The sequence below is a fragment of the Mesoplodon mirus genome (genome assembly GCF_964341445.2).
Source record: "Mesoplodon mirus genome assembly, chromosome: 11".
Taxonomy (NCBI): Eukaryota; Metazoa; Chordata; class Mammalia; order Artiodactyla; family Ziphiidae; genus Mesoplodon; species Mesoplodon mirus.
In genome coordinates this window covers 55,336,945-55,360,283 of record NC_138987.1, presented here as the reverse complement: position 1 = coordinate 55,360,283, position 23,339 = coordinate 55,336,945, and the positions used below count along the sequence as shown (strand labels likewise).

Below are 23,339 nucleotides of genomic sequence, written 5' to 3'. Positions count from 1 at the left end.
GAAGCCCGTGCACCTAGAGCTTGTGCTCTGCAACAAGAGAAGCCACCACAATGAGAAGCACGCTCACCGCAACGAAGAGTAGCCGCCGCTCGCCACAACTAGAGACAGCCCGCTTGCAGCAACGAAGACCCAACACAGCCAAAAATAAATAAATTTATTTAAAAAATATATAGCAGTGTCTGTATGTTAATCCCAAGCTCCTGATTTATCCCTCCTTCCCCCCTGCCCCAGACATTTCCCCTTTGGTAACCATAAGTTTGTTTTCAATCATCCTTCACCATCCTTTTTCTGTTTTTAAATAATATCTTAATTTTATTGGAGTATAGTTGATTTACAATGTTGTATCAGTTTCAGGTGTACAGCAAAGTGATTCAGTTATACATATACATATATGCATTCTTTTTTGGATTCTTTTCTCATGTAGGTTATCACTCATCCTTCACCATCTTAAATTAAGGGCCTCTTGACTTCACATTCCAGGGTTGTGTTATTCTTCAGGTTAAAATAAGAGAGAAAACAAACTGGGGGGACTTCCCTGGCAGTCCAGTGGTTAAGACTTTGTCTTCGTGTGGGTTCCATCCCTGGTTGGGGAGCTAAGATCCCACATGCCTCCAGCCAAAAAACCAAAACATAAAACAATGTTGTAACAAAGCAATATTGTAACAGAGTCAATACAAGACAATATTGTAACAAAGTCAATAAAGCAATATTGTAACAAAGTCAATAAAGACTTTAAAACAAACAAACAAAAAAACCCAAACCGGAATAAGAGGAAGGGACTGGTGAATTCATACACCAGCGATTGATGGGGATAAGGGGTAGACAGAGTGTAGCTATCTACCAGTCTAGCTCTTCTTGGAAGGAGACAAGAAACAAGGTAAAAACAAAAACAAAAACAAAAACAAATTTAAAAAGCAACAATTTTGGCTCAAGCTTTAGGGAAGAGCCATGTGTTCCCTTGTACAGATGGTCCCAACTTACAATGGTTTGACTTACGATTTTTTTACTTTATGATGGTGCAAAAGTGATATGCCTCGAGTAGAAACTGTAAATTAATTTTGAATTTTGATCTTTTCCCAGGCTATTTGGTATGATGTTCTGCTGTGATGCTAGGCAGTGGCAGTGAGTTGCAGCTCCCAGTCAGCCATGCCATCACAAGGGTAAACAACTGATACACTTACAACCATTCTGTGCCCATACAAGCATTCTGTTTTCCACTTTAAGTATAGTATAGTATTCAGTAGATTACATAAGATATTCAACACTTTATTATAAAATAGGCTTTGGGTTAGATTATTTTGCCCAACTGTAGGCTAATGTAAGTGTTCTGAACATGTTTAAGGCAGGCTAGGCTAAGCTATTATGTTCAGTAGGTTAGGTGCAAACGCATTTTTGACTTAAGATGTTTTAACTTACGATGGGTTTATTGGGATGTAACCCCACTGTAAGCTGAGGAGGATCTGTACTGCTGTAAATGAGGAGAAAGGGCACTTCAAGAACCTTTTTCCATTCTTAGCATTACTAGCGCTCTTCTTGTATCACAGCTGTGACTGTTCCAAGGCAGCTTTGCATGTCTAGACCAGCTGCAGAAATGAGTGTGAGGAAAGTGGAGGTTGGCAGGAATAGAGAAACACGGGTGCAAAATCCCTCACTTTCTTTGTAATCCTAAAATTCATACTCATCTAGGTATACTTCCTCAAACCATACCTCTGAATACTGGTCTTCAACCGTTTGTCTTTCAAGTTTCAACTTCCTAACTGGCCCAGTGTCCAGCTGTTTCCTTCAGTCTCTTAAATGCATCACTCTCCCTCTTCCCTATGGAAACGATCTCTTGATTCTCACCCCCGAGCAACCTAGTCTTAGTAGTGAGTAGAAACACGGGTGCAGTGAGGGCTCTCAGGGGGGTGCACGTAGCCCTGATTAAGAAATGAAGCTGAGGATTTCCCTGGTGGTGCAATGGTTAAGAATCCGCCTGCCAATGCAGGGGACACGGGTTCAAGCCCTGGCGCGGGAAGATCCCACATGCCGCGGAGCAACTAAGCCCGTGCGCTACAACTACTGAACCTGCGCTCTAGAGCCCGCGAGCCACAACTACTGAAGCCCGCGCGCCTAGAGCCCGTGCTCCACAACAAGAGAAGCCACCGCAATGAGAAGACTGTGCACCGCAACGACGAACAGTAGCTCCCGTTTGCCGCAACTAGAGAAAGCCCGCGCACAGCAACGAAGACCCAACGCAGCCAAAAATAAATAAATAAATGTATATAGGAAAAAAAGGTTAAAAAAAATGAAGATGAGAGCTAAGGGGTAAGGTCCAAAGCAAGGGCTGTTCACTCATACTCTGCTCCTTCCTGACTTTGCCCAAGGAGTCCCAGTCTCCAGTGTGCCCACTATGCGGCCCAGTCCTTAAATAACAGACATGGCTCTGAGGCTTGGGATTCTCACCTCTGTCCCCACTGTCTCACCCCCATTTCCTAGCTCCCGCCTCCGCCGCCCGCAGTTTCCAGCCCCCACTTCGGCCCCCGCCAGGTCGTCCACTCAGGCGCCCGCTGCTTCTGCTGCAGCAGCTGCCATGGTGATGGATCTCGCGAGAACTGCCGCTCGCCGCCACGCAGTTCTCGCGCGATCGGGGAGGTGGGAAGTATCCTGGTCTGGGGGTGAGGGTACGCCGCACAGCTCCTGTAGCCGTCGCGGTTTCCGGTGCTAGGTGGAGGGAAGGAAGGAGGGAGCCGGGAGCGGGGCCAGGGGAGCAGCCGCGCTGAAATCGGCGGAGGGAGTCGGAGAGAGTGGAGCGAGAGCCGAGCGGAACCTGCGGGGGCGGAGGCGGCGGCCTCAGCGGCGGAGCTGGGAGCAGGAACAGGTGAGGGGCTGGGGAGGAGGGAAGGCGGGTCCCGGTAGAGGAGAGACTCGGGTGGGAGCTGAGAAGATAGACCCCCACCCCCACCCCAGCTCGCTCGCTCGCTCGCCCGGCACTGCTTGGCATGAGCCAGTGTGGTCCTTCCCACCAGAGAGCTCGGAGACGGGGCGCCGGGCCAGCCACACGCCTGCCCCCGCATTTGAAGGACACGGAGCTGGGGTGGGGGTGGAGGGCGCACATGGATTTGTCCTCCGCCTCGCACAAGGGGGCGACCCGGGCTGCAGTTAGGTTCCCCTCGCCTGCAGGAGGTGGGCTTTTGAAGGGTTGGGGTTGAGGGGGAGGAAAGCAGTCTAAGGTGAGGTGACGCGGGGGCGGTGATGGCTGTTTTGTATCCTTTTCCTATTAAAGGGCTAGGGAATGTCGCTTTTTCCTACCCCTCATCCCCCTCCACCTTAGTAATAGACCAGAGAGAAGCCTTGCTATAGTGACACCCCCTCCCCACATCGTGGCGCAGGGGTGCTTAGGGGGTTTAGGGATTAACCGGGAACACAGGCTAGTGGGGCACCCCAGGGGCACTATTCTGGTGGAGGCTGAGCTTTCGGGTCTTGGGGACCGCACGTCGGGAAGAGGGCAGCAGGTGGGGAGCAAGAGGAGAGGAGGCAGGAGGGGGAGGGGGATCTGATCTTGCTTGGAGAAGAGAGGTGGTGCCTTCCTCCCCCAGGCGAAGCGGGGGCGGTCTCACAGGAGGAGGGAGCATCTTGTCACTGGCTCTGAGTTTCTGTCTTCCAATCCGCTTTCTTTCTTTAGGAAGTACCAGGATTCCCGGAACATAAAATGGAGCCATTGCTTATACCAATGTCTGCGGGAAGGGGGCGGGGGTGTGTGGAATTCCCTGTTGAAAACGGGCCACTTGATTAGCAAAGTGGTAGCTCCTCTTTTGGGGGAGTTGCCTTCTTTCTGGGTTGTATTACTGCTGGTCTCTCTCTAGCCAGGCCAGGAGGAGTGTGGTATGTGGTCAGGAGTGAGAAGAAATAGTGAGGTCATTGGGTGAGGGAGAAATGTAACTTAAAACCTGTCTCTGCCGCGGTTGGATTGGGTCACCCCTGGTCTATGGCATGAAAGTTTTATTTGGTAGGAGATCTGCTGCAGGAGTCTGATTGCTTGGGTCAGTGCAACAGGGCAGAATCTAGTCTCTGCATACTTCCTCCCGTGTCCCTAATCAGGTGTTGACAGTCTTTGCTGCCATTTTGTCTTGAGCTTGTTGTTGGGGGGGTCTCCACTTGCTGTTACTGGAATGGGTCAGTGAATTGGTCATTGTACCTTAGACCCGAATTTGAATAACACGTCTAGAAAAGCTCATTCTAAGAAAGAAGCTGATCCACCTTTTCACAGAATGGATCATTGATCGTGGATTCAGCTGGGAAGGGTCCTCCTGTATCCCATATACACATGCCTCCTGCCTCCCAGCATAGAGTTATTACCTTGCGTAGTCAAAATTTTTTACGTGTATGTCTTGCTTTTCCAAAGAGAAGAAGCTTTTTGAGTTCAGGAATTGGATCTCATCTTGTATCTCCCACACTATCTGTGCACACAGTAGGCACTCATGATGAATACAGGATGTGAATGAACAGAACTCAGGTTTTCTGACCGCAGTTTAAGGAAAGAGGAGGAGAGGGCTTGGCTGTCAGGGAGAGTGCCTGAAGATAGCTAAGTGAGGGTGTAAAGGTCCTTAGCCTTTGTAATTAAGAAGTCTTGGTCTCTCCACCTTCCTAAGAGGCAAAAAACAGTCATGGATAATGAAAGTAAGACCCCAAAAGAAAAATATTAGAACACAGAGTCATTATTTATCAGAAATCCCAGATCTCCTGCTTCCCCATTGTGGGCAAAGGGGTCTCTCCATTAGACCTAAGTCCTTCAGAGTGTTGTCTGCAGATTGGGATCCTGGTAATTACGGAGAAGGGAGCCAGTGTATGTATGTGGTGCCTGGCATAGAACTGGTGCCAGTGAATGGTAGCTGCTATGATTAAACTGAATGCAAGTGTAAAGGAGAGCAGACAGCAGGCTAGAAAGAGTGGAAGTGAAGTCTTAAGTGCACAGAGGGTCATAAAGCGTGTTTACCTCTGCTGGTCTCTTCCACTGGAGTCATAATAGAGAAAATGGACTCAGAGGACAGTGGGTGGGATTTGTTGGTCAGAAGGAGGAAGTTCTTTAAAACCAGGTTTGTTAAAGTTGAATCAATAACTGAGGGAAATTGTGGAATCTGCTTCCTCATATACCTTTAGAAATGGATGTCAAGGGCTTCCCTGGTGGCGCAGTGGTTGAGAGTCCGCCTGCAGATGCAGGGGACACGGGTTCGTTCCCCGGTCCTGGAAGATCCCACATGCCGCAGAGTGGCTGGGCCCGTGAGCCATGGCCGCTGAGCCTGCACGTCCGGAGCCGGTGCTCCGCAACGGGAGAGGCCAGGGCGGTGGGAGGCCCGCGTACTGCAAAAAAAAAAAAAAAAGAAAAAGAAATGGATGTCAAGAGGCTTGAGACTCAAAACATGTCACTGTATTTGGCTCTCCTCACCATTTTTTTTTTAATTGAGGTATGGTTGATTTACAGTATTGTTTTGGTTTCAGGTGTACGCATAGTTCCCTTCACCATTTTTTTTTTTTTTTTTTTTTTGCGGTACGCGGGCCTCTCACTGTTGTGGCCTCTCCCGTTGCGGAGCGCAGGCTCCGGACGCGCAGGCTCAGCGGCCATGGCTCACGGGCCTAGCCGCTCCGCCGCATGTGGGATCCTCCTGGACCGGGGCACGAACCCGTGTCCCCTGCATCGGCAGGCAGACTCTCAACCACCGCACCACCAGGGAAGCCCCCCTTCACCATTTTTGTTGCAAGTGAATTTAGAGGCAAAATGGTATGGTAATTAAGAGTGTGGACCTTGGAATCAGACAAAACTGAGTTCAAATCCTGCCTCTGCTAATTACTAGTTGTGTGATTTTGGTGAAATTATTTGTCCTCTTTTAGCTTCATTTTCCTCATCTGTAAAGAGTATGATAATGATATACCTATTCATAGTGTTGGCATGAGAATCAAATGAGATAATACATGTAAAGCACTTAGTATTATACAAAGTACACATAGTAAGCCTCAGGTAAATGTTAGCTGCTGTTAATAATCACCATCATCATAGAAATAATAACATGAGCACTCAGGGCTGCCTTAAAGAGGAGGTTTACAAAAGAACAACTTGCCGCCTGAAGCGCCTGTGTAGAGGGATGACTGTTACCGTGACTTTTTGTGCTGGTTGTAGGCTTACGAGCAGTGAAATCTTTTTTTCAGCATCAGCCTCACAGAGGCAGCTCCTGTTGCCTGAGTGGGAGGTGAAGCTGGAGCAAGGCAGGGTCCCTGAGCTATCAACTTGGATGTAGGGTGAGGATATGGGGGCTCACAAATAGTGTTCAGTGTGACTCTGAGGTAATGGTTGACTCTTCCATAAAAGAGCACCCTGATTGTCCTAGGTTGGGCATTTAGTTTGCTGGCTCCCATTATTTTAGATTTCAGTTAGTATTTCAGCATCCTCCATTTCCTGGGCCACTCTTTTCACTTAGTCATATCTCCTTTAAATGTCTGCCTTCGTTTCAGAATGTACTGTATTAAGATCCAGAGTTGCGATATCTGTAATTCTGTGTACTGTACCTTTTCCAACATCTATTGCAAATATAGGTAGAATGCTAATAAAACTGTTTGATAATGAAAGGACATGAGGAGCATTTGGAGAAAGTTCTACAAATGTTTGAAGGCTTTGTATTGTAGTCTAGGAAAGAACTGACTGAGATAGGGAGTCTATGAAGGTGTTAGAGATTTGTCATGGACTTCTGCAAGGGATCTGCTGCACCATATGGACCAGAAGGGAAATGGCTCAAGATTTCAGGGATCCACCATTAGCACTATATTCCTGAAGAAAGGTGAAATGCCTGGGTGTGGCAGATCTTGGTTCCCTGACAACCAGGGATTGAACCCAGGCCCTCGGCAGTGAAAGCGCGGAGTCCTAACCACTGGACCTCCAGGGAATTCCCATAACCTGTCCTTTATGAGCTTAAACACAAGAGTGTCAAGCATAAATGTTTAAATTTCAACATGATTTAGGGTGCAGAAGAACATTTGCTCTCTTTTGGAGTGGTTTTGTCCCCTATCCTCCACTTAAAAAAAAAAACAATTGAACTTTACCTTCTATAAAATCTTATTTGAAGTCTGATACGTAAAATGCACAACAGTGCTGCTGCTCTGGTAGCGGTGGAGAGTGGCGGAACGTAATTAGAGCCTCTCACAGAGTTCTCCCTTTCCCCCAGGCAGGCTCTGAATCCCACCCAGGGAACCCTGGGGCTCTGAGAACGTGGAAGCCACTTCTCCAGTTTGTCAGATACGGGAAAAGGATTGGAGATCACCTAAAGAGTACTGTCTTCCTCAACCTCACAGATGTTTGCCATCATCAGTAGAACCGTGTTCAGCAACAAGCATATCAGTCACTAGCTACAGATCAGTCATGGAGCTGGGTGCTGGGAACATGAAACATGAATAAGGCATGGTCCCTGCTGGCAAGGGACTGAGAGTCTAGTGAAATACTTCCCAAACTTTTTCCCACCATGGCATACAGAGAAAAGGGTAATAGTGAAACAGGCATAGCTGCTTGCAACCTGAGATGACTGGCCCATGGGCTCTAGCCACCCTAAGCCCTGCCTAGCTGTCCAGTATTGATGGGACCAGTATCTCCAGCTGACCTGTATTGCATTAAAGGCACATTATTTGGGAAGTTCCAGCTCTGGGAAGCAAAACACACAAAGGTGAATAAAACATTCTGTGGTAAGTCCTAGAGTAGAAGTGTGTTTGAGGTGCTAGGGGATCACAGATGGCTCTTATCGCTCAAGGCAGGTGATTCTCTGTCTTCTGTATCCTTAGGCTGCTCTATGATGGGTGGCTTTGTCCAAATCATGGCCTTCTGTTTCATCTGTTCACTGGCAATTCCATCTTTTTTTAATTTTTTAATTTAATTTAATTAATTTTTTTATACAGCAGGTTCTTATTTGTCATCCATTTTATACCCATCAGTGTATACATGTCAATCCCAATCTTCCAATTCATCACATCACCACCACCCCTGCCCCCCCCTCCCCGCCACTTTCCCCCCTTGGTGTCCATACATTTGTTCTCTACATCTGTGTCTCAGTTTCTGCCCTGCAAACTGGTTTATCTGTACCATTTTTCTAGGTTCCACATATATGCGTTAACATACGATATTTGTTTTTCTCTTTCTGACTTACTTCACTCTGTATGACAGTCTCTAGATCCATCCACGTCTCAACAAATGACCCAATTTCAGTCCTTTTTATGGCTGAGTAATATTGCATTGTATATATGTACCACATCTTCTTTATCCATTCGTCTGTCGATGGGCATTTAGGTTGCTTCCATGACCTGGCTATTGTAAATAGGGCTGCAGTGAACATTGGGGTGCATGTGTCTTTTTAAATTATGGTTTTCTGTGGGTATATGCCCAGTAGTGGGCTTGCTGGGTCATATGGTAATTCCAGTTTTAGTTTTTTTTGTTGTTGTTGTTTTCCAGTTTTAGTTTTTTAAGGAACCTCCATACTGTTCTCCATAGTGGCTGTATCAATTTACATTCCCACCAACAGTGCAAGAGGGTTCCCTTTTCTCCACACCCACTCCAGCGTTTGTTGTTCGTAGATTTTCTGATGACGCCCATTCTAACTGGTGTGAGGTGATACCTCATTGTAGTTTTGATTTGCATTTCTCTAATAATTAGTGATGTTGAGTAGCTTTTCATATGCTTCTTGGTCATCTGTATGTCTTCTTTGGAGAAATGTCTATTTAGGTCTTCTGCCCATTTTTTTTTTTTTTTTTTGGTATGCGGGCCTCTCACTTTTGTGGCCTCTCCCGTTGTGGAGCACAGGCTCCGGACGCACAGGCTCAGTGGCCATGGCTCACGGGCCTAACCGCTCCGCAGCATGTGGGATCTTCCAGGACCGGGGCACGAACCCGTGTCCCCTGCATCTGCAGGCGGACTCCCGACCACTGCGCCACCAGGGAAGCCCTTCTGCCCATTTTTGGATTGAGTTATTTGTTTTTTTAATATTGAGCTGCATGAGCTGTTTATATATTTGGGAGATTAATCCTTTGTCTGTTGATTCGTTCGCAAATATTTTCTCCCATTCTGAGGGTTGTCTTTTCATCTTGTTTATGGTTTCCTTTGCTGTGCAAAAGCTTTGAAGTTTCATTCGGTCCCATTTGTTTATTTTTGTTTTTTATTTCCATTACTCTAGGAGGTGGATCAAAAAAGATCTTGCTGTGATTTATGTCAAAGAATGTTCTTGCTATCTTTTTCTCTAAGAGTTTTATAGTGTCCGGTCTTACATTTAGGTCTCTAATCCATTTTGAGTTTATTTTTGTGTATGGTGTTAAGGAGTGTTCTAATTTTATTCTTTTACATGTAGCTGTCCAGTTTTCCCAGCACCACTTATTGAAGAGACTGTCTTTTCTCCTTTGTATATCCTTGCCTCCTTTGTCATAGATTAGCTGACCAGAGGTGCGTGGGTTTATCTCTGGGCTTTCTATCTTGTTCTGTTGATCTATATTTCTGTTTTTGTGCCAGTATCATATTGTCTTGATTACTGTAGCTTTGTAGTATAGTCTGAAGTCAGGGAGTCTGATTCTTCCAGCTCCATTTTTTTCCCTCAAGACTGCTTTGGCTATTCGGGGTCTTTTGTGTCTCCATACAAATTTTAAGATTGGCAATTCCATCTTGACCTGCATAGTGGGATCAGATTGGGACAAAGATTTACTAGGGCTTTAGGCTGATTACTCATGGAATTTAAGTGATTTTGTAATTAGGAAAGTACAGTGTTCCGGATATCCAAGGCTATTGATGTGGGCATTGGAGCAGCCATCGAATATCAGGAGATGGTGCAGTTGTAAACTGGTCAGATTCTAAGAATAAGGCAAGCTGAAAGCTTTGGTGAGAGGGTGGTGCCACAGAATGTTCCAAGGAAACAAATGAGTCTAGTTTTTATCCGGTCACTGTTTTATCTAGCGAAGTCACGTATTCTGAAACAGACTTAATGCTCTGTTCTGACTCACTTGCTGAGGGTTGTCCGTAGGAAAAGCCATACCCTTTCTCGGTGTTTGGGTCTTTATCAGGGCAATTTAGAATCCTACTTCACTTGGTGTTGTGGCCTCCTTCAGGTCATCCTGTACTGGAGTCTTCCTCTCAGACTAGAAGGGAAACTGGCATAGGATTCTGGCTTGAGCCTAAATGCTGCTAGTTGAGTTAAATGGAGGCTAATTTTAGTTAGATATGTTCTAATTTATAACAAGGTCATCACTGATTGCCTAGTAGTTAAGTTCAGTAGGTGTTTTTTAGGCCTTATCTTAATATGACCTTTCTACAGCCTTTGACTCTCTCTTTTTTTTTTTTTTTTTTAATGTTCTTTCCTCATTGGTGTCTCTGATGTCTCACTCTTTTGATTTCCTTTCAACCCTTTTGGTTGCTTCCTACTCTCTTTCCTGGGCTTCTTTTTTACCCACTGCTTTAAATGTTGATGTGCCCTAGGTTTCTGCCTTTGGCCTTTTCTCCTGTCTCACTGTACATGCTCTCCCTAGATATATCAATTAAGATGTATCAGTTACAAAAGATAGGAAACACACCTGTGGCTCAAACAATCAAAGGATTTATTAAACATATAGCAAGAAGTCTAGGTGACATAAGCCAGACACAAAAGGACAAATATTGTTTGATTCCACATTTATGAGATACCTAGAATAGTCAATTCAGAAACAGAAAGTAGAGTGGTTGTTTCCAGGGGCTGGGGAGAGGGGGATTATTGTCTAATAGGTGCAGAGTTTCAGTTTGGGAAGATGAAAAAGTTCTGGAGATGCACGGTGGTGATGGTCGCACAATAGTGTGAGTGTACTTAATGCCACTGAACTGTACACTTAAAAATGGTTAAAATGGTAAATTTTTTGTTTGTTTGTTTGTTTGTGGTACGCGGACCTCTCACTGTTGTGGCCTCTCCCATTGCGGAGCACAGGCTCCGTACGTGCAGGCTCAGCGGCCATGGCTCACGGGCCCAGCCGCTCCGCGGCATGTGGGATCTTCCCAGACCGGGGCACAAACCCGTGTCCCCTGCATCGGCAGGCGGACTCTCAACCACTGCACCACCAGGGAAGCCCTAAAATGCTAAATTTTATGTTATGTATATTCTACCACACACAGAAGTAGTCCAGGGGTAGAACGCTTTTTTTTTTAACTTTTTATTTTATATCGGAATGTAGCCGATTAACAATGTTAATCATTTCAGGTTAATCGTTAACTTCAGTGTTAATCGTTGCTGTGTTTCAGGTGCACAACAAAGTGACTCAGCCATACATATACATGTATCCATTCTCCTCCAAACTCCCCTCCCTTCCAGGCTGCCACATAACTTTTTATTTATTTTTTTAATCCAGCAACTTGACAGTGTTATTAAGGACCCAAGTTTTCTCAGTTTTTCTGCTCTGATATCCTAGTGTCCTTATGTCTATCCCTTCATGTACCCAAGATACTCCAGCATCTCACCCTTCTACATTAACATCCAAAGGCTGGACAAGAGAGCATTGACACATGTTCTTTTTTAAGATTGAGGAAAGCTTTCCCAGATACTCCCAGCAGACTTTCCTTACATCTTTATTGCCCAGAATTAGTGCCTAACCATTCGTGACTCAGTCACCGGCAAGAGAAATGGAATGCCCACATCCCTTCAGCTGATCAGTTTTCATACCCTAGGGCTGGCGAGGGGTAGTTCATACCCACTCCCTGCCAACATCTGAACAAAGTAGGGGTTTTGTTAGAAGAAAGAAGGGGAAGGTGGCTGTTGGTAGGCAGCCAGTAACTGCTGCCATACTGGATCATCTTGGTTCCTCTAGGGGCTTCAGTTACTATCTATGCAGATGATTTCATATATCCAAGCTAGACTTTTCTCCTGAGCTTCGTACCTTAGCACCTCAAAATTCACGTTAATCTAAAAACAAACATCTTCACTATCAGATCTGTTCCTCTTATGTTTTCTGCCTAAAGAATTGCCACTGAATCACACAGGCCAGAAACCTGGGAATCATCTTTGACTCTTCTCCTCTTCCTTCCTACGTTTAATTAGTCATTAAATCCTGTGGATTTTACTATTTTGTTGTTTCAAATCTGTCCTGTCCTCTATTGCCACCTCTGTTTCAGAACTTTTCTTATCTGAATTACTGTACCTCCCAAGTGGTCTCTGTGCTTCCAGTCTTTCCCCCTTTTATTTATTTATTTATTTTTATTTTTTTTGCGGTACGCGGGCCTCTCATTGTTGTGGCCTCTCCCGTTGCGGAGCACAGGCTCCGGATACGCAGGCTCAGCGGCCATGGCTCACGGGCCCAGCCGCTCCGCGGCATGTGGGATCTTCCCGGACCGGGGCATGAACCCGTGTCCCCTGCATCGGCAGGTGGACTCTCAACCACTGCACCACCAGGGAAGCCCTCCCCCTTTTAAATTATTCACTAAACTGCCGTCAGAATGGTCTTTCTTTCTTTCTTTCTTTTTATTTATTTATTTATTTATTTATTTATTTATTTATTTATTTATTTATGGCTGAGTTGGGTCTTTGTTGCTGTGCGCAGGCTTTCTCTAGTTGCGGCGAGCGGGGGCAACTCTTCATTACAGTGTGCTGGCTTCTCATTACAGTGGCTTCTCTTGTTGCGGAGCACGGGCTCTAGGCATATGGGCTTCAGTAGTTGTGGCTCACAGGCTGTAGAACTCAGGCTCAGTAGTTGTGGCGCACGGGCTTAGTTGCTCCATGGCATGTGGGATCTTCCCGGACCAGGACTCGTGTCCCCTGCATTGGCAGGCGGATTCTTAACCACTGCGCCACCAGGGAAGCCCCAGAATGATCTTTATTTATTTATTTATTTATTTATTTATTATTTAAAAATTTTGGCTGTGTTGGGTCTTCGTTGCTGTGCGTGGGCTTTCTCTGGTTGTGGCGAGTGGAGGCTACTCTTCATTGTGGTGTGTGGGCTTCTCATTGCAGCGGCTTCTCTTGTTGCAGAGCACGGGCTCTAGGTGCACAGGCTTCAGTAGTTGTGGCTTGCGGGCTCTAGAGCACAGGCTCAGTAGTTGTGGCGCATGGGCTTAGTTGCTCCGCAGCATGTGGGATCTTCCCGGGCCATGGCTTGAACCCGTGCCCCCCGCATTGGCAGGCAGATTCTTAACCACTGCACCACCAGGGAAGCCCAGGATGGTCTCTAAAGCACGTATCTGATCATGTTACTCAGTATGACCTTTAAGGCCCTTCATGATTAGCTCCTGCTTCTCTCTCCAGCCTCATCCCTTCCTTTTACTCACCATGCTGCAACCACTGCGCCACTAGGGAAGCCCCTATCCTCCAGTCTTGATTAACTGCTCCAGCTTTCTGTCCCCATAAAACTATGTGCTTATCCCACTCTTATCTTCACACAGTAATCCTCTGTTTCCTAGTCTTTCTCTCCCAATGACTGAGTTTCATGAAGGCAGAAACTGTCTTCCTCTGTATCCCTGGTTCATTATACTCAATAAATGTTTAATGAATGGATGGAAGCTGGCATCAGAAGCTGTTTCTTGGCTTTGGGAAATCTTTGAGTCTAATAGAATTCATTGAGATACTAATCTAGGAGTTCTTGTGTGCTGATTACAGTGCTCTTGAGGCAAAAATTTGGAAAGTTTACAGAGGTCACAAGCCACCTGCACTAAGGAAACTAAATACAGGCAGACCCTGCTTTGGTTTTCTTAAATTTTTTGGTCTGCTCCATTGGCTGTGCTAAAAATAGCATCTAATAGAGATTCTATTAGTGATATCTCAATTTGAAGATTGTTTGGGAATAAAGCTGCACCCTGCAGTTTAGTGCACCCTGCCTGGGCAGCACAGGATTTGGGAGGCTCTGGTCGTCCTTTCTCTGGGCCCGTGCAGCCTGAAGAGGAGGTGCTGGATCAGGAGTCCCCTCGGGGTGTCTCAGGACACATGCCTGCATCAGGAGTGGGCAGTGTGTGCGGCAGACTGAGCTGTGACTCTCAGAATCCCCTGGAGGGTGAGGCAGGCATGCCTCAAGTCCAGATAACTGAACAGTGAGTGACAGCAATGGCCTGCCCCTCCTGGAGGGTGGGAGAGAGGGATTGGGGGCAGTAAGTGATTTGTCAGTGAGGACGTCCTCAGGTGAGGCTTAAATCAGCCAATGTGCTTGGTTGAACTCCTGCAGTGTCGCACACGGAGGAGATAAAGTTTGTAACTGTAAAGTAGAATGTTGAGACATACTCTTTGCTAATAGAGATATTACTATATTCCATTTTTCATCTTGAGCCACTCACCTTTAGTTTTGACTGCTTCCTGTTTCTACCAGCCCATAGAACCCTGGTATTTTGCCCTGTTGACACAGGAGTGCCATCTGTGGCAAAAGAGGATGACTATAGGCAGTACAGCACATAGGGATACAGTCCAGGGTTTGTTTGTTTGTTTGCCATCTGCTTCCCAGAGCTTTCTCTAGGAATGCATTATGGTGAAAGTGAGAATTGGCTATATAGCCATAGATTTGTATTCGTGGCACAAAGCTGAAAGTTGCCACCATCCTGATGGTAGGGGCAGTATGCTATCTGGAAACAGGCAGGGACAGGGAAAGCCAAGACAAGAAAGCCAACACCCCCTTTGGAATGTTCATCTGAGTCAAGCTCCTGATTATATTAAAGAAGAGTTGTAATGTCCATTAATTTCAAGGCTTTGGGCTGCCATGGGGGACACATGGTAACTATTTGAATATTTCATTAGTTATCTATCAGCCCCACTGAATATTAAACGGCAAGAGAAAATTTTACCAATTTTAGTCTTCTAATCCTTTCATGACTTTCCCAAACCAGTCTTGGGGTCAGTATACGTGGAAAGTGGCCAAGAATTGACAGGAAAGCTAAGCAACCATCTGTGCATTACACAGAGATAACTGCTAGGACAGAAGAAATGATATAAGGACATCCTCAGATGAGGCTAAAATTAGCCAGTGTGCTTGATTGAACTCCTACAGTGGGCTTGGCACTGGGAGCAAGGAAAGATCCAAAATAAATAAAAGGCGTAGTCCTTGCCCATGGTGAGTAGTACACAGTTAACTTGGGGAGATGGTAAATATACAGACTTATAAAAGAAGAAAAAACTCCATAACATAGTGCCACTTGAGTGGTTCAGATAATTCAGGGTGCTTTATGTAGCATGCCAGAAAATAGAAATAAGTGTAACACTGGGATCAGATTTTGAACCAAGACTTTAGCATGATAGCTTAGCAAAGGAGCAAACCAAAGGACAGTGTATGCATGTTCTGGGGCAAGGGATATCTTTCAGCCACTGCTCGACTCACAGTTGGTAAATCATTTAGCCAGCAACAGTTCCAGTCATGAAGGAAAGCAAGATAAATGTATGGTATAAATTCAATTCAGAATCTGGGCCAAAGCCTGTTACTTAAGCTTTAAAGCAAAGTATCATCTGGAGCTGAAGGAAATGACACCTGAACTGGAGACAAGATAAGAACTAGGAAGACTTGGGGAAGGTCTAAATTTCTGGAAGTGATGGCAGCAGAACCAGAAGTCTGTCTACCACAAATTACCAGGGTTAGTGGGATCTGATCTTATTAGCTGGGCAGGTGTCCCCTCCTGCCTCAGGAATCCTCAAGAATCTGTCTGCCTGGGTGGTTGAGACAGGATGAGCAGGGAGGATGGCTATTGGGTGACTTGACTGAAGTTGAGGCCAAAGTTGAGCCAGGCCCTCCCCCTGGGGTGTGAGCGCTCTGGGTCAGGGGCAGGGCTCATCTGCGGAACCTACCCGGAGCACCACGCCTGGCTCATTAGTGGATGTCTGGGGAGGTCTTTGAAGATGAAACACTCCATAAGCACTCATTGTTTCTGTTTTTTGGACAAACTAGTACTTTGGTCTCCAGGAGCTGTTGATCTGGCTCCTTTGTACTAGTCTGGAATTCACTGCAAACTGAGGAGAGTAGGAAACTAACAAAAAAACCTGAAATCATTTCTGAAAAAACAACTGAACTCCCACCAAACCCCGCCATGCTTTAGCTTGTAAATAGGATTCCTCCCCATCCACCCTTCACATTCTTGGGTTTGGGTGCACTCTGTCTTGACCTGTTCTTTCGCCTGCTGGGTTCGGGGTGTGCGTGTGTTTATCTCTGGTTCCTAGACTCTGTAGAGAATGCCAGCAGCTGGCATATGGTGATTGCTGAATAAGCTGCCCGCTGATGCATGTCTCCCGCAGGCTCAGAGAACTGGCTGGCACGGGTGATTCTGAACCCCCGTTTCATTGTTGTTTCAAAGATTCATTTCTGTGGCTGTCCTGAGCCATAGAGAAGGGAGGGAAGAAGAGAGGGAATGAATGACTCTGATTCTGTCTGTCGGGGGCAGTGGATGGGGTGGGCAGATAGGCATTTTGTAGTTTTGTAGTGTTCTAACTGCTCCCTTCATTTTTCCCTATTATGTAGCAGGCAGAAATGTCTAACCTGAGTGAACTGCTAGTCAGGTCAGTAGAGACCTGGGAGTTAGTTCAGTTATTCAACTACTGTGTGCCAGGTACTAGTGAAGGTAGGGAACACAGCAGGGAACAAAATAGATAAGGAGCTGACATTACAGTAGGAGGAGAAAAACAGTACAGCAGGAAACAAATATGTAACGTGTCAGATGGTGATAAATGCTATGAAGAAAAATAAAGTGGGATAAATGGTGTAGAGAGTGGTGTGTGTGTGTTATAGGTGGTTATGGAAGGCCTCTTTGGTAAAGTGACGGTCGAACAGATGCCTGAAGGAAGTGAGGGAGTGCTCCCTGACGGTTGTCTGGGAGAGGAGCATTCCAGGCAGAGTGAATGGCAAGGACAAAAGCTTTGAGGCAGGAAAGTATTGGGGAACTGAAGTGGAGTATGCACAGGGGAGAGTAGGAGATCTGATGAGAGAAATGGGAATGCAGATTGTGCCGGACTTTATAGGCCATGGTATGGCTTTGGGTTTTACTGAAAAGGAGCTATGAAGCCCAGAGAGCGTTTTGAATAGAGGAGCAACATGACCTGGTTTTGGCTTTAAAATCAGTCTGGCTGCTCTGTGGAGAATAGACTGAAGGGGGTTAGAGCAGAAGCAGAGGATGAGCTGACTGCCTCATTGCAGGTGGCCACGTGGAGCAGCTGTCCTGGGACGGGCCACGGCGAGCCTAGGACCTACGTGGCTGAGGAATGAGGGGCAGCCTCTCGCTACCCCATCTCCCAGCTCTCAGTGCACTGTTGTATGAACAGGGTACGGCGTTAGCAGCTGGCATTTCACAGAGTGGAAAAGATCAGCCTCTTTTAGGAGTGCTGCTTTCTTATTTCTTCCTCGTTAATTTTGGTGTGTAGAAGGAAGGTGTAGAAATATAGGAAGGGAAGAAGCAGTGTCTTGATCAGAGCTGAGAGCATAAACCTTGGGAACCTGGCAAGCCTGAACCTTGTTAGGAGTCACGAAGAGCCACTCCTCATTCCACTCCGTCCTCTCCCACCCTTTCCAGAAGTCTCAGGGTAAGGTTGGGGGAGGGAGAGGCATTAATGGTCTCCCAATGCCTTGGGGTATAGAGTAGAATGTCAGGACTGAAGAGACTTTAGAAATCATCTAGTTCAACCCCCTCCATTTACAGGTGCAGATAAGGACAGGTGAAATAACTCATCCAAAGTCACATGGGTAGATTACTGGCAGAAACAGGGGTCCTGAATGTTCACTGCTTTATCTCTGCTCCCAAAGGCTCAGGATGTGTCTGAGTGGGCCTTGATCTTCTTAGTATCCTCAGGCTCTCAGTTTGTCATGAAAGAACTCCAGCCATGACTTTAGCCAGTGCCATTAATGTGAAATCCTGACAAGCAGATGGTGGTAATAAGTTTGCATTTCTTTGCCTAGGATCAAGTCCTCCATACCAGGGACCAAGCCAAAACCAGACTGCCGCTGCCCTCACTGCGCCCTGCTGTCCTCAGAAAGCGGCTGCTGTGATCATGGGTAATATCTTTGGAAACCTTCTCAAGAGCCTGATTGGGAAGAAGGAGATGCGCATCCTGATGGTGGGCCTGGATGCCGCAGGAAAGACCACCATCCTGTACAAGCTAAAACTGGGCGAGATCGTCACCACCATCCCCACCATTGGTAAGGGCACAGCTTGGATGTAGGCTTTCATGCCAACCGCTGAGCCAGACAGGGGGCCTATTCCTAGATCCCCCATCTGGCCACCAGGCAAGTCCTTGCAGTTTGTGGGGTTCAGGGAAGAATGGTTATTTAGCTTACTAGCAGGTGCTGGGGCTGCTGTTTGCCTATCTACCCTGACCCTCTCTAATGCGGGAACTTCAGCCTGGCACCCGACAGTGGCCCTCAGGCACTGAGCTGGTTTGTTCTCTGTTGTTTGAAAAGCAGGTGAAGGGCTTTGATGTTCCTGCCAGAGGCCTGGAATTGCTTCAGTTTAGATCCTTGGTGGCCCTGATCCCGGTTAAGACCTGTCTGCGGGAGAGAGAACATTTGCCTTGTAAAGGTGGCTCCAGATCATCCTCAGCAGCTGGTTCTGTATTTGGGGCTCCAGGACTATAGCTCACTTCTTGTTCTTCACTCTGCCTCACAGGCCCCACTTCTTAGCTGAGGCAGACTCTGGTGGCCAAGGTACAGGAGTGGGGCTGAGTCATTTCTTTTGCAGGAGGGAGAGTCAAAAACTGAGAGAATGAATGGGGAAGGTTGTCTCACCCAGGTGATTGTGAACTTCCTGACTGGCCCTCTTCGTCCTCTTCCACTTCTCTTAGGTTTTCTTTTTGGCCTTTACACTACTAAGGCAAGGAACACCAGGTCTGAGGAAGCCTTAGCTTTCTTTCCCTTGCTAGGACATGGCCATGGCTGGGGGAAACAAACAACCCACTGGGGCATCGTTTGCAGGCCTGGTGTTTGAGGCCAAGTGACCATTGTCTGTTTTTGCCAAAGGGTTCAACGTGGAGACAGTGGAGTACAAGAACATCAGCTTCACAGTTTGGGATGTGGGTGGCCAGGACAAGATTCGGCCTCTCTGGAGACACTACTTCCAGAACACCCAAGGTAAGGCATGTGAATTGCCCGTGGACTGGCATGGGTTGGTTAGGTGTGAGCAGAGAGTATAGCTATTGTTCTTGGTTATCGGTAACCAACTTTTGCCCTGCTTCAGTTCCTAGGGGTGGGAGACAAGGAGAAAAGGGAGCAGATATTTGGAGGGTATAAGGAGGGTGTTTTCTTTTGGTGGTGGGGGAGGGGAGTTGATCTGTCGTCTCTGTGCAGCCCATGTTCTGCCTCCCCAGGGTTGATATTTGTGGTCGACAGCAATGATCGGGAGCGAGTAAATGAGGCCCGGGAGGAGCTGATGAGGATGCTGGCAGAGGATGAGCTCCGGGATGCTGTGCTCCTTGTCTTTGCAAACAAACAGGTGTGACATCTCCCTACCCCTGGGTTTGAGAGAGGGCAGCCTGGCCGTGGAAATCATGGGGTCATGGGGCCCATTGTGTGGGAAGCCCCATGACTATGCTCTCAAGTTTGAAAGTGTGGGAAATATGATTAGTTGGCTTCTTTATGCTCTTCTTGTCCCCACCCCATCCCAGCTTTAATTAGCAACATTTCTGTCCAGAGGGACTGGTGTGGTAGATCCTTTACCTCCTGTCCCTCTTTTATCTTACCTATTGTCTACTTTAGTGGAACTGCCCTCACTCTTATGGTCAGACAGACCTGATTGTACACCCACTCTGAATCACTTCTCCACTTCCCTGCCTACCCATATTTGGTTTCCAACTCCTCAGTGGAATGACCTTTAGTGCCTTGGATCCGGAGTTCTAGGATGATTAAATCCAAAGTAGTTCTTTAGGATCTTGCTCTGGGTTCCTACACTGAAGGAGGAGGAGAGGGTGCTAGTCTACAAGTCTTTGGTAGATGGTTGCTCTAGAAGCCTTCGAAAGATCCTGAAGCTCCTTTTTGTGTGTCTCCCTTGTGCTCCAGGATTTGCCTAATGCTATGAACGCTGCTGAGATCACAGACAAGTTGGGCCTGCATTCCCTGCGTCACCGCAACTGGTACATTCAGGCCACCTGTGCCACCAGCGGGGACGGGCTGTACGAAGGCCTGGACTGGCTGGCCAATCAGCTCAAAAACAAGAAGTGAGAGCCAGACAGCCCTATCCGACCACCCCACCTACCCCCACTGTCTCCCTGCCCCAGCCCTGCCCTTTCCTTCCTGTTGCCAGTGTGGCCAGGGCCCTGGGTATCATGTCCGCATGCCCAACAAGAGCCTTGCCTCCCCTTCCCTCCCCCATCCATGACCAGTCCCCAGTTGCTGTCCTAATGATGAATCATTCCAATTTACCGGATTTAAAACAAAAACAAGGTTGTTATGGTTTCATGGGGTGCCCCCCCCCGCAAGCTCTGGGGTTGGGAGGTGAGATGGGGTATTCTCTCCAGTTTGCTTCGTTTGGCTCCGGTTGGTGTGCTCTTGGCATCTCTCTCCCCATAGGCCCCTCTCCTGCTCCCCGTCTTCCTTTCCTTTGCCGCTCTCCCCCTGTTCTACATGGAAATTGCACGGGCCTCTCTTCGTGTGCGTGCATGTGTGCGCGTGTATATACCTGTATAGAGAGATACATATGGGGGCCAAGGAGCGGGTGGAGGGTGGAGTGCAGCTCAGGGCTTGGAGCCAGGACACTGCCCACTCTCGCCTATCATCTTCCCCTCCCATGTTGGTGAGATAAAGGGAAGGAGGGGGAGGGAAGGCTGCCCCAGTCCTGCACTGGTTCCTCTCCTCTGCAGGTAGGTGTTTTCCTGGATGATAGGACAGATGATGGACTTTCTGCCACCATCTTCCTTTATCCCTCTCTCCACCCCACTTAGGGCAGGAGGGTGGCATTTATCTCTAGATGACTGTTCCCAAGGAGATGCCATTCTGCCCTGCCTTTTAGTGGGAAGGAGAGAGGAACCCACTCACTCTTACCAGCTCAGAGTGTTCAACTGATCCTCCCCCTCATCCTTAAATCTGTTCCTCAGGAGCTTTAGGTGGGAGGTGGGGATAGGTAGCAAGACCATGGGGTGTATTTGGGACCCAGGGCACTGGGGAGAGGGGCTCAGGTTTTCCATCTTCATCCTCTTTTGTTATTAGGAGAAGGTGATACACAGATCAATCCTATTCCTGCCTTCCTATCCCCCCATCTTCTGATCTTGGGGCTGGGTGGTTCACCTGTCCTTTGTCAGAAGCTTCCTCACCCTGGTAGTTCTGCTGGTCTGACCAGAGCTGGCCGGCTGGTTTAATGAGGAGTGGGGAGTGGGGGTGACATAGCAGACCTCAGTATCAATCCCCCTGTTCTCCAGTTCTCTCTAGCCCAGGATGTGCTGAAGGGTGAAAATTTTGTTTCCAGACCCTCAGACCATCCTGCGGTCCCCCCTCTCCATCCCAACAGCTTTTCCCTGCCCTCTTCACCCACTTCCCATAAATGGGTCTGAGCGTTGGAATGGAGGGAATAGGACTCTGAAGTGGTGGTTGGTGCTGGTGGGATGCGGCGGTCTTCAGAGTCCTCCCTTCCTTATTATGTAGTTGTTCAGAAGCTGCTGCTACTATGTCTCTGTCTACAGGAGGCGCTTGTCCCTGAGATCCTGGCCTGGGTCCTGACTTCTGCGGTTTCTGTGAAGCCGTGGCTTTTCTGTGGGCTCCTGTGTGTGCTGGCTGCGCCCTGAGCTCCAAGACAGCCGCCCGTAACCTTTCTGCTAACATCAGGGCCCAGGGCCTCCACAGCGTGGCTGGGGGACCCCTTCCCAGAAGGGCTGTCCCAAGCCCCACCCCATGGGACTAGGCTTCCTGTCACCTTTGTCTACAGCAGGAGGATCAATACCCCCCACCCCACCCCAGACTGAACTGTGAAAGAGAGGTTCCAGGGGTGTCTTCCTCAGTGCCAGCTCCTTCGCGATGTGTCACTTACCCAAGGTGCAGCGGGTGTATGCAGGTCTCTTGCTCTCTAGGCCTTTGTGTGTATGCGAGTGTATGTGTGTTTGGTGGGGGGAGGGGGGTGCGGGAGCTTCTGTCTCCTTTTAACATGCGCTCATTCCCCTGACCCCACAGATGCTTCCCTCCACACTTTTTCTTTGCCTCTGTCTCTATTTTGTCAGATTTGTTTGCTCCTGCTCCTGTTGCCTCTCCCCCCCGAACCCTTTCCTTTGCCTTCTCAACTTAGTCACTGCTGTTGCCTATTTGTCTCCCCTTTCCTTGGTTCTTTCCTACTCTGGATTCTTCACTCTGTCCCTTTGTGGTTGGTGAGGACTTTGCCTCTTCTCCTGCCTCACGCCCTCTCTGACCCTGCCTAGGTAGATGCCAGCCCCAAATGGGTTTTTCTCATTTTAGACCCACCCCCACCTTGGTTTGGGGTGCTTCAGGGACTAGTGGGGCTGAGGGTGTTAGGAAGCAGCGTTGGAGGTTACGTAAGTGCTGCTTGAGGATCTGTCCAGCAGGGGGCACTAAGTGATCTTGGTAGTATCCCAGGCTGCTAGGCCTTTCTTTGGCAGGGGTGGCCCTTTCTACATTCCCATTCACCTAAAAGCCCTCTTGGGATTGGGTGTTTCATTCCATTTCTGCCCACTCCCTCCCCCACTCTCCTCCAGTAGGTTTAATTTTTTGCTTTCCTTTGTTCCAGCCTTTCTTCTCCCTGGGGATTTCCCCTAAATTTCTGCCCTAAAAGTTTGTGGCGTTACAGTGGTAACTGCAGTTCTGAACTGGTTTTTCTCTTCTTTTTTCCTCCTCTGGAATGTAGACTGTATATGTTTAATAACTCACCTTCTCTCTCCTTGCTCAAAATGTGGGATACGCGATGACTGTGACCCTGGTTGGAAATTAAACTTGTTTTATGCAGCTCTGGAGCAGACCTTCATCCTTGATGTGCAGCAGCCATGGGACAGTGTTTAATGGTGAGGGTAGTTCTGCTTCTGGTCCCGCTCTCCAGACTGCTCTTTCTCTCAGCAGCGGGATAAAGTGTACCCTTGACTGGGGAGAGTGAGGTTACAGAGGAACTTAGGTTCATCTCCACACTGCTTACTATTTCCCATCATACCCCAAAAGGGAGCTTAAGTGAATTGGGCCCCAGAGTGTGAGGGCTTCGTGACTTTGCCTTTCTAGTTGTAAAGGGTTTAACCCTGAACTTAGCCATATTTATCACCTTTTAGTAGACATTAGGGACTTCATTAGCTAGAGGGCCCTGAATTCGGAGTGCCTCACACTGCCTCCACTCTCAGATCTCCTCAGGCCTGCACATCAGGTGCTTCTAGTTGGAACAGGGTCCCCTCATCCGTAGATTGGAGTCTGCTCACCCGTCTAGTTCTGGATTTTGGCAGTGAGTAAGCGTGAAGGGTAGAGGTCTGGGTAGT

General features: G+C 47.7%; 1 protein-coding gene across 1 annotated transcript; it reads left to right on the top strand.

Moving 5' to 3' along the window:
* Window positions 1-2,639: 2,639 nt before the first annotated feature.
* Window positions 2,640-22,833, top strand: ARF3 (ARF GTPase 3). The gene is made up of 5 exons (XM_082635162.1): window positions 2,640-2,857; window positions 17,854-18,093; window positions 18,910-19,020; window positions 19,257-19,381; window positions 19,945-22,833. The coding sequence occupies exons 2-5, from the start codon at window positions 17,946-17,948 to the stop codon at window positions 20,104-20,106; spliced, it is 546 nt and encodes a 181-aa protein (XP_082491288.1). The 5' UTR covers window positions 2,640-2,857; window positions 17,854-17,945; the 3' UTR covers window positions 20,107-22,833.
* The last annotated feature ends 506 nt before the right edge of the window (window positions 22,834-23,339 follow it).

What these genes read in the sequence shown, in the direction of transcription:
- ARF3 (XM_082635162.1), top strand. Translation starts at nt 17,946, where the DNA reads ATGGGTAATATCTTTGGAAACCTTCTCAAGAGCCTGATTGGGAAGAAG. An exon ending in CACCACCATCCCCACCATTG is followed by an intron (nt 18,094 to 18,909) that starts GTAAGGGCACAG and finishes TTTTTGCCAAAG; the next exon opens with GGTTCAACGTGGAGACAGTG. An exon ending in TTGTCTTTGCAAACAAACAG is followed by an intron (nt 19,382 to 19,944) that starts GTGTGACATCTC and finishes CTTGTGCTCCAG; the next exon opens with GATTTGCCTAATGCTATGAA.